Consider the following 11,120-nt stretch of genomic DNA (forward strand, 5'->3'; position numbering starts at 1 on the left):
GTCTGCCATCCCCATCTAACCAATTTACACATTGAGATTAAAACAAAATGGGGGCAGAATCGAGATAATGAAAACACTGAAGCAAGCTGAAAATGCAGAGGCCCATGGATCAGATCCCATTATCCATATAATTTGTCTGGATACAGATCACATGTCAGTACCAGGTATAAAAAGGGGCCACTGTTCAGCCTTGATGGGTACTATTGTGTCCTTAAAAGGCATGCACAACCACACAGTTTGCGATTACTTTGGCTGATCAGACCTCAAGGCAGGTGGATGTTGGATGGAGCTACACTGGGAATTAAGTGATATCATCAAACTCTGTGCACTAATAAGCCCACTCAGTTCTCAAGTGAAGTCCAGTCAGGCAAAATAAGTGAATACAACTGTGTGCAAGGACCAAGGCTGTATGGAGCCTTTAAAATCTACTTTATGGTACCGTGCTTTGCACCACTGACGGTGAAGGTCTTTAAGGAAATAAATGATGCAAGTAATTAGTTATTTCCTGTCTTCTCTTTTCAATGTTGTGGCCCTTTTATATGGAAATGAACCCAGGTGCCACAGTTATCATAAAGTTTACGATTCTTAATAAAGTAACTTTCACTTCAGATGTGACTCATCTCCAGATATATGCATTGTTTGTCTAAAATGCTCTCAAATGCATTGTCTCTTCTTTGAATGAACCCCAGTGGATCATCAGGTTTAGCTATTATTTTCACCGGGGTATTGTCAATAACACTGATAGTTGTTAAAATCCTAACACATTTATATTCATAGGAGGAATATTATTCTAAAATAATTGCTTTAATACGACCTTGATGCTGCAGCATAGATGTGACACTATTTTGGGATAAATTACTTGCGGTTATTTGTCTGTTCACCTTTAGCAAGGAAATTGAAGTAAACAACTTCATTTTAAAGCATTCTTAATGCATATTTGCATAATAATAAGTGAGATTTATTAAAAAGCAAGTGGAAGCAGCAAGTCTTGCCAAAGCATCTCAGTAGAAATGAAAACAAACCACCAGTGCTGTATGCATCATGGTGGAAGCGAGCATTTAAAAGATAATTTTTGCATAATATTTACATAGTATTTACATTTGATACATTATAATTGCTATTGTGTCCCTTTGCAAAAAGGACTGATTGCACAATACAATTGTCTTCGTTTTTTGGATTATATAAATAGCTCAAAAATGTCCTCGACTGCATTTAATTCTCCCGTGAGCTGAAGCATGGTGTATTCTAGTTATTTAACATTTAGGGGTTTTCTTTTAATGCTTACATAAGTCTCACATGAATGATTACTGCACAGTGATGTTTACAATGATGCCTTGCTCAACACATTTGGATATGAGTGCAGGGTACAGTGATTCAGTTTGGAGCTTTTGAAAATCAGATGAAAAATTTAACAAGTCAAAATACTGTCACGAATGAGGCACACCCACAGCATTTCAATGAGCTTCTGTGGATCTGGAGCACAAGGTAAATGCCAGCACCCTTCATCTCACAAGCGGCTCTGCCAAACAGACTGTGAGGCTGTGAAGCCATCCAACTATGAGTTCAGTTCTCTCATTAATGATTAGCATTTATTATGTAAACTGTGACAGCTCTGATGTGATGTGGATACTGAGACTACCAGGGGATGGTTCTGTTGTGTTCAAATGGCAATTAGCCCAAAGCCAGCACAGTGATGCAGCCGTGTACGTTCAACAGTTGGAGTATGCTTTTCTCTGTAAAATGTCCTAGTCCTCCTATTTCAGTGTAAATCTCCAAATGCATTTTCATAGCAATTAAATGTATATACAACATGTACATTCAGAAGAATCATAAGATGTTTTGTCGTACTCTTCACTTGCAGAATGACTACATTTTTTGTTGTCTTTTCTGACTTTGGCGTCACAGTTGGTTTGTCAGTATTACTCAGAACTGGATGGAGCCAAGTCGCAGCAAATCTACACAACGAGATTAGGACTAATTTCTAAAGTAATCCAAAGTAATGTTTTTGTTCATGCTTCTGTTTGCCGAACGTGAGAATATCACTTGTTCATTTCGGTGAACTGCAAAATTCCCAGAGATGGGAACGAGGAAAACGCAAAAATTCAAGACTTTGCCATTTTGGCATGAATACAGTTCCATCTGTGAGACAGTTTTTGATGTTTCTGATAGATGTCCAGCATTACATTATGAGAATTTAAGAGGTTTGATGGCCCAAACACTACTACAAAATTTAATTAAATTAAAATTCAAATGAGAGGGCAGCCTGGATTCACATGTCTTACAGTGGAAAGTCATCGGCCAAGTCAGGTCTCACTTAGAAATTTATAAAGAATGCAGTTCTCAGTTGGTTACTTTGAGGCTGCTCAGACACTAAATAATAACATTATTGTTAAATAATCAATCTTGGGTCTGTTTTATAGTTTTGTTTACTTGTTTTGAATGTTTTCATCTTATCGCAGCTGACTTGAAGATCTGTCATCTCTCTCTCTCTCTCTCTCTCTCTCTCTCTGACAAAGGCTTTTAGTTTTAGTGTGTTTTAATCCTCAACAATTTATTTAAATGTCAGCACTGGGTGTTTGCAGTCGTGTGTTCAGCTTTAATATCTTCAGGTAAATTTGTCCATTTCTAAACCTTAAAACCTGATCAATAATAGATTTTTGACAAGTCTAAAGACTGATGTTTATGATGTGAACGTCAGATATGATATGGAGACAACTTGTACTCTTAATCTGTGCAGCATACTGTACTATGAATATGACTTTGGAAGAACTCCTGCAAAGCCTCCAGTGCAGTTTCAAGGGAGAAATGGGACATGCACTGCACATGTAATCATTTAATTTTAGCTGTGATTACTATGGATAGGCACACTGGTACAGTATGATAGCATCAGTTCTCCAGCCCAGCATCCAAACACAAACACTTGAGTACTAGAGTAATGGAGAGCCACAGCAGGGCACTGTATAATCGGCAACACTAGAGCCTCTGTGTACCCTCCGTGGCACTGCTTTGTTTCTGAGTGCCCTCCATTTTCAGATGAGTCACTGCACTTGCATTTCCAAATCCAGCCACAACGCACCTGCCAAATTGATTGCTTCTCTGACACACTTTCATATGTATGCAGTTGTTTAACATATTATATGCAGGCACAACACGACTACATAAAAAATAAATACACCTTAGGCTGTGGAGATGTTGTTCCCAATATTGTTCCACTCTGTATGCTATCGAGAACACCTTTAGCATGACCTTTGGAGAAATTATCTAATATTAATGTTGGGTAGAGACACCTGCATGATCTTTACATTATATATGATGTTTATTTAATTCTTGGGAATGGAATATTTACAGTTTGGTCGAGGCACCTCATGATGGCAGACAAGAAGACAACATTATCTGCGAACACGCTCTCTGGAGCACAGCAAAAGTGCAGCACTGGTGTAAATCTTGTAAATTGTGCATTAGTTTCCATGACGGCGTGGCGCCAGTTTCCATGACATCTCCATGTCTTTGTTGCACATTTGAATGACTGACATTGGTAAATGTGTATTTAAGTATCACTCGGCTTTTTATGGCAGCCAGAAACTAGGCTACCTGACCATTAAGTTTGGCCTTTAAGCGACAGTTTATGGATATGAGCAGTTATGATTCAGCAGGGTTTGAGATTACTCAAATATCAAAAGTTATTTGTAAGGCATCCTTTTCCTAGTAAAAGGAGAGCAGTTAATCATACTGTATGAATTTTAGTGCTGTCAGCTTATAGTATGTAAAATGAGACTGTATCCCTTAGAGTGCTGCTCAACATTCAATACCAAATGTAGAAGCATTCACATTTTTGCCTTTGAAATAAATCCAAAAAACATTTTCTACATGATTTCTATAAGCCACTACGATGTGGAAATCATGTACAAATTCCTGTATTTGCTCATTCTAACACATTTTATCATGTGATAAAGCCCTCAATCATTGTTCTTTCGCCAAAACTGACACATTGGCTATGAAAAGTGCAGCGCGGGATGACGCCACCTGGTTAAGAGAAGCTTTGAAAGCAGCTGTGGTCATGTCTTGAGAGCAGACATGCCACTTTAATCGAGCTCATTGTGAACGACAGCGGTAAGGAGTCTGAGCGAAGCTGCATTTGAACTCCCGCTCTCGCGGTTGTGTCTTTGCCTGCACTGATTCCTGTCTTGCAACCGTGACGTGACTAACTCGGAGAGATACTGGTGGCTCCATTTGTGAGAAAATAACAGTAATTCAAGCTTGGCTCCTTCAGTCACCTCTTCTGTTTTGAGGTGTTTCCAATTTCTCTTGGACCCCGGCTCGGGGACTAACAGGATAGTATCAGAGTGAAAATAAGACCTACAGCTTCTTCCACTGTGTGCCAGATGGAGGCTGTATACTCACACACCAGTAACCAAGCAGGTACATGGAATACACTGATTATCACATGATAACTGGACTTATAGCAGCCGTGAGCAAAAATGCTGAATATTTGATCATGCCTTATTAAACTATCTCTTCAAGGTGTGTTGATGTGGGCTTCAGCGAGAGACCCTTGGTATGTGTTCCTCCCACTCACTCCACTTTTGTCCTCTGTGATGTTGCTGACCTTTTCCATGCCAGTCAGACTGAAGACATTGGCTGCTGGCAGGGTGGAATGAAAAAGCCAAAATGTGGGATTTATTTTTGGGTGACATATCTCTAAACCAATATAAATCATAAAAATGTTGCTGGGTGAAAAACTTGAATATCCAGAGTGTCAGATTTGATGAAACAAAATAGCTATAGCCCTGAAATTTAAAAAAAAAAAACAACAAAACACAAAGTAATTTGCACTTGTAGTTATTTTGTTGTTTGTTTATGGCTGGAAGGCAATGACCCTCATACTTTGTACAGTGTGGGATGTGGTAAGGGTCATCACAGTTTGATTGTGCCTTCACACCATGTCCACACGCCCACTGCATGCTCATTTGAGGTAACAAGAGAAATTGGTAGGCTGCTTGTGTGGTGGTGTGCTCATGCATCAAAAATGAGCTTTCTGTGAATGGATTTCAGCAAGGGAAAATCTAAGACTGGAGACTGGAGGACAGCCACAGCATAAAAATGAATAAAGAGAGAAGGAAATAGAACTTTGCACATCAGCCAATTTATTTAAAAGTCCCAGTGTCAGTTTACATGTCAGCATTAAGACACTAATCATGTTTGCTGTGTTTCCAAAACCTCTTTGCCTTGAGCAAAGTGTGGCCATTTAAGATGAAGGCAGATAATTCTTTCACACAAGTAATGAGAGCCAAAATAAAGCTTATTTTTGCCATAAAAACGCAATTAAATCATAATGTGACACTGCATACAATGTGTGACTACAAAATCTACTTTTTGCGTGCAGAGGTGATCATATTAAGCTTTACGTCAATGCATTTGCGGGCAAAGGCGTGAATTCATGCGGTCCTGCGTTTTGTAAAGGGCGTTGTGCGCTCCCCGGTGGATTTTCCTGGACACTGTGCTCAGTTTCGGCAGGAAACCGACGCTTTCAGTGGACAGATGGGGGATGTTGGATGCAGTGTCTTGTCGCCCGGCACCTGTTGCTGCCTTATTATCCCCAGCGCTGGTCTATTGAGGATTTAACGACAGCATCAGGGCCATGTCGGAGGAGGAAAGTGATTCTAACTCCAGTCGGTATCATTTTGGCAATGCCTCAACTCGAGTCCAGAGCAGCTTCGTGTTTTCAGGACCCATATTTGTCGTTTTGATGGTGATGATGGTGACTTTGGTTGTTGTGATAGTTTTGGGTAATGCGCTGGTCATTTTGGCCTTTAAAGTGGACAAGAGTTTGAGAAGACAATGCAATTATTACTTCTTGAATTTGGCAATATCAGATTTTCTTGTAGGTAAGTCCATTCTGAGTCTTTTTTTTATTTTATTTTTTTTTTTCATTTCAATACTCACTGGAATAACAAGTAAAATTAAAAGATGAATGTGTTATTTCTGCCATAAAGGCAGTTTTCTGTGCTATGACATATGGATCCATGTTGATATATGATGATGATGAATTATGATTGATGAATGATGAATTAAGTTTTGAAGTCTTTAAAGTATCTTTAGTGCTCCTTTGTGTTGCTGTCAGTCCTGCTGTACTGTAGATGTGTAACACTATGCAGACTGCAGTAGTTTTGGAGGTTTATATTCACAGATTAGTTACAAATGAGTTCAACTGGTGGGACCAACAATAAATAATTGGAGTGCTTGACACATTTTTCTTTCATTTATTTATTTTCTTATTTGGCGTGGCATTGCTTAGTCTTTGTATGATCTGCTCTTACACACTCACTCATCACTGTTCATCACCTTCCTTCCTTTATAGTTCTGTAACGTAAAAAAAAAAAAAAGAAGATGATTTTATAATGTAATAAGAGACAGCCTAACTATACTATAATGTCTCCCATGTGACATATTTCATATTAGACAACTGAGTTTTACTGTGTTTTCACTGATTTTCTGTTTATGCCAGTCTCTATTAATAAATACTTATATTTGCACACATTATACCACACTATAGTGAATTTATTAAATGTTATTTGAGACTATTTATAAATCATAAATGGGGCGCTACTGTATTTGCCTGTATATCTGTCTCTGTAGGGGCATTCTGCATCCCAGTCTACATCCCTTACATCCTCACAGGCAGGTGGATGCTGGGCCGAGGGCTGTGCAAGCTGTGGCTGGTCATGGACTACCTGCTTTGTTCTGCATCTGTCTTCAACATCGTCCTCATCAGCTACGACCGCTTCCTGTCGGTCACCAGAGCAGTGAGTGGAACATCTTGTGCCTCACATCTGTGATGCACATGGCCATCAAAGTCAATTTAGGATTGTGACTCACAGAAGACGTAGCCTGCCATATGTGTGAAAGAATCTGAAAAACCAGAGTATGATTCGAATTACGTCTAAACTTCTCATTCGAGTGAAGCTCTTAAAGTGTAATTTTAAAAGTTAAAGAGCCCTTTCCCTCATAGCCATACAAATGTGCACTGCTTGTGGTCTGTGGCTTAATTTCTGACTGGAGTCTCCCAGGTCATTGGTAGGGGCAATGCCACCTCATTCTCCCAAATGAGCCCATCTGCAGAGGTTAATCATTCCTGACCCATTCGGGCCCAGTGCCACCCCTAATTATAGCCCTTCCCCATGACGAACATAAAAAAAAGTCACATTTCGACTTTGGGAGAGACTGGGCTTCAGAAAAAAAAAAACCGCAGGAAACAACATGTGACTGTGAAAAATCCATTATTAGATGACTGAACTTAAATACCTTTCATTTCATTTCCACTTCAACAGTTTAAAACAGTTTAATCTCCAAGCAACTATGTCCCACTGCTTCAGATTTCTGAAATACAATTGTACAGCAACAGTAATGTCGATTTTCCATTTTCTGCCTGTCTTGGCGCATGTCTTGTAGTTAGCATACATTTCCAAACCTCTGCTGTTGTTTGGCCTATTCAACCTTTTGTTGGGGCTTGTCTGTGCGTTAGCTGCCTGACTGTATCCTATGCACTTGTGTGTTAACTCAAAGGTGGGATGAGGCTTGGCATAGCAGACAAAGAGAGCGTTCTGTTTCCTTTCACAAGCAAACACTTAACATCAGAGCAATGAATACAAATAACACCAGAGAGAGAGAGCCTCTTCTTTAATTAGCTAGCTTTGATCATAGAGATCCTCCTCTGTGCTATGGTCCTTCCAACCTGGAGAGATCAATCATCGCAGAAACAGGCCACTGGCAGCCAAGCTGCCTTTTCCTGAAAGCAATCCTCTCTGAATACTGAAAGACAAAGGATCGTCAACAGCCACAGGACAAAGTCTGTCTTTTAAAAGAAAAGATGGAGTCAGATTAGATGCACGTATTTGGCAGTTTGATGAAATGTCAGCGCATTAGCGAAGCACTAACTGCACAATGTTAGAGAGAGAAGATTTTACTCAAGAGTGAGCTAAGGTGAACCCTAGAAGCTCTCAGGAGGAATCTAACAATTTAAGAAGATAATGCAACATTTCAGATTGGATTTATGAGCACACCTGATTCTTCTCCACTGAGTGCTGCGTCACTACATGAAGAGGGGGCAAGAAGCACGGTATACCAATTAATTTATACAAACATAAGTGGAACCATTTTTCATCTCCTTTGAAGATGAACTGCGGCTAATTTTTTTCATTCAGAGCATGGGCGCATCTTCAGAGCAGCTGGAGAGGATGTAAAGTGTGCTGCCCGCTCAACGAGAATGTGGACAGGAGCGTAGGGCAGGACACTAATTGAGAGTGGTCCTGAGAGGTACCTCATGGACTTAACACTCATTCATAAACTTGCCTGCAGCACACAATGTCAGCATGCTGGAAATAACAGCTCATATGTTCTGTGTTTCCATCAAAATGTGATTTCAAAAACATATAATTGCTGTATGTATCAATCAAAAGGTGCATATTAAATGTTATTAGCTTAATACTTGATTATCTTACAATTCCCCGTTGTTTGCTTATCAGTGACATGGTGGTTTGAAGCTGTAGATTCTGGTTGAAAGCTGGCCTCCATGTTCATTGTACCACTGTGCTGTGATTAGTTCAAGGAGATCAGAGTTGTGTTTATAAGTGCAGGAATTATTAAACCTCCTCCACCACTGCAGTTAAATGAACATCACCTGGCCTTTTATGGCGAATAAATTGTTAGTTTGCCCCCTATTTCTACAATAATGGTAGGATGAAGCAATTGCACATAAAATTGAGCGGCAGTATGACTGAAAATATATATTTCTGCTTTATGCTTATATTTATTGCAGATAAGTTACCGTGCCAGACAGAGCATGACTCATCAAGCCATAATCAAGATGATTGCTGTCTGGGTGCTAGCCTTTGTCCTGTATGGCCCAGCTATCATATTCTGGGAGCTGGTAGTGGGCAGAAGCCGCGTGCCAAAGGATGAGTGCTTTGCGGAGTTCTATTACTCTTGGTACTTCCTGCTGAGTGCCTCCATGCTGGAGTTTTTCTCTCCTTTCATCTCAGTGGCTTTCTTCAACCTCAGCATTTACCTCAGCATTCGCAGGAGGAGGCTCCACAGCAGGGAGGCCCAGCTTCATCCTCAGCTGAACGAAGCTGCCTCTGCCCAGGGGGAAGGTATCCCCCTGTCCCACAACTGGGGGTTTGGGATGAAACTGGCTGTAAGAGGCTCTATCCACTCCCAGACCTCCTCTCCCAGTTTGGGTAAACTCGATCCCTCAACCAGCAGGGCCGCTCAGCCTAGCCGTCTGTCCAGGGATAAGAAAATTGCTAAGTCCCTGGCCATCATAGTGTGTGTGTTTGCCATCTGCTGGGCACCGTACACCCTACTGATGATCATCCGTGCTGCCTGCAGAGGGCGGTGCATCCAGCATCACTGGTACGAGGTCACCTTCTGGCTCCTGTGGCTCAACTCTGCTATTAATCCATTCTTGTACCCACTTTGCCACAGTAGTTTCCGCAGGGCCTTTAGCAAGATTCTCTGCCCAAGGCGACATACTACTCCCCCATCATCTGTCCTTCGTGCTGGCCAGTGACAAGCAGATACCCATGAATGGATGGGGATGAACAATGTGCCAAAACTATGGATGGAAGTATTCACATCTCACCCATAAATTCCACAGTTTCAGCCGATGAAGCAAAACTGAGCACCGCAATTTGTCATATAGACCATAATTAATTGTTTTCAAATGTGCTTTTCCGTGTTTTTGGATGTACAAGGATGGTACTGTACAGTATAATGTAATTTACTGTCAATCAGTTCTCTGTGTTTTACATCAAGTATGTATTGAACATTAATCATAGGCAGTCTCCTAAAAAATCTCATTGTACCAACAGAAGGATCCTGATAATTAATATAATGGAGGTTTCACCTGCTCTAAGAACTGGATCAGTTTGGCATTGTTGTGACGTTTGTTGGTTAGGACACAAACAACAGAGTAAAGTGAAATAAACACATCGCTGACTAAGTGCCACATTCTTTGCCACATCCATTGTTCACTTGCTGTATGTAGGTTATGTGATAGACATACCGTAGAAAATGAAACACAACTGCTCTAGATTTTAAGTTTGTCTTTACTGAATACCATACAGTCCAGAAGTCAACTCATTGATTATGTTGTCTTGTTCTTTATATTACCCAGATTGTATCTTGCATTTGAACACATCGTGACATCCTTGCTTCAGCTGAAGTAAAACAGATCACTATCACCCTCTGCTGTTGGAGAGCTTACTACTCTTAATGTTCAAGAAGCACAGTGATGACAACACAAAGTGCCATTACGTAGAAACGTATGTAAAATGAAATGTGTTACATTTTATTTTCTCTGTTTTTAGGGCACAAAATGTTCGATTGTTATTGTTGAATTTACATACAAATATTTGGCTTCATGTAAGAGACAGAAGAGAAGAATGTGTTTACAAGCAGTGCACAAAGTTCATTTTACTGTGCTCAGCAGGTGTATGTATACTTATGTGCCACTAGATGTCACCATTAACCTTTACAGCTTGCTGTGTGTGCAGCGTTTGAGCACTTAGCCTCCATTCATCATGTTGTAGTTGAAGTCAGTCTTTGAGATGGGCCATGGTTTCCATTAACTGTCTCACTTTATTTTTTGAGTTTGAATTGTAAGTTAAATACACGGTATATTTTTGCAGTAGGGCCCTGACTGTAATGACTGTAACCTAATAATCAAAGGTCTGTAAACTTGATGGTGCTCTCCCAGTGAGTCCTCTGACTGTCACATAGTGTCACTTGTGATTGCAAAACTTGAACAGTTACAGTACGTCCTATGCTTTAGCAAATGTTTTCTATAGTCCTTAAGTGCTGTTATGCTACATATTTTTGGTACCTGTTTGTGTAGTTTAAATATTTGAGTCGTAGCCTAAATGTTGTCCTCTTGGCTCAAAAGAAAATGATGATATCATTACTGAAAAATAGTCACTTTTTGTGCTTATTTTAAGTGAATGAAATTTAGGATTTTTAATAATAAACATATGTCTGTTACTGGCTGGTGATCTTTATGCATAATATAAAATAATTTGATTAAGCTAGATGATGCATCGTAAATGGGCCCTATAGTGGCTGTC

At 40.1% G+C, this 11,120-nt stretch overlaps 1 protein-coding gene across 1 annotated transcript; it reads left to right on the plus strand.

Moving 5' to 3' along the window:
- The first annotated feature begins 5,725 nt into the window (after positions 1 to 5,725).
- LOC143329555 (histamine H3 receptor-like) lies at positions 5,726 to 10,165 on the plus strand. The gene is made up of 3 exons (XM_076745524.1): positions 5,726 to 5,885; positions 6,637 to 6,803; positions 8,816 to 10,165. Exons 1-3 carry the CDS (start codon positions 5,747 to 5,749, stop codon positions 9,566 to 9,568), a joined length of 1,059 nt encoding a protein of 352 aa, XP_076601639.1. The 5' UTR covers positions 5,726 to 5,746; the 3' UTR covers positions 9,569 to 10,165.
- Positions 10,166 to 11,120: the final 955 nt, after the last annotated feature.

Source organism: Chaetodon auriga, chromosome 12 (assembly GCF_051107435.1).
Source record: "Chaetodon auriga isolate fChaAug3 chromosome 12, fChaAug3.hap1, whole genome shotgun sequence".
Taxonomy (NCBI): domain Eukaryota; kingdom Metazoa; phylum Chordata; class Actinopteri; order Chaetodontiformes; family Chaetodontidae; genus Chaetodon; species Chaetodon auriga.

What these genes read in the sequence shown, in the direction of transcription:
- LOC143329555 (XM_076745524.1), top strand. Translation starts at nt 5,747, where the DNA reads ATGGTGATGATGGTGACTTTGGTTGTTGTGATAGTTTTGGGTAATGCG. An exon ending in AATATCAGATTTTCTTGTAG is followed by an intron (nt 5,886 to 6,636) that starts GTAAGTCCATTC and finishes CTGTCTCTGTAG; the next exon opens with GGGCATTCTGCATCCCAGTC. An exon ending in TCCTGTCGGTCACCAGAGCA is followed by an intron (nt 6,804 to 8,815) that starts GTGAGTGGAACA and finishes TATTTATTGCAG; the next exon opens with ATAAGTTACCGTGCCAGACA.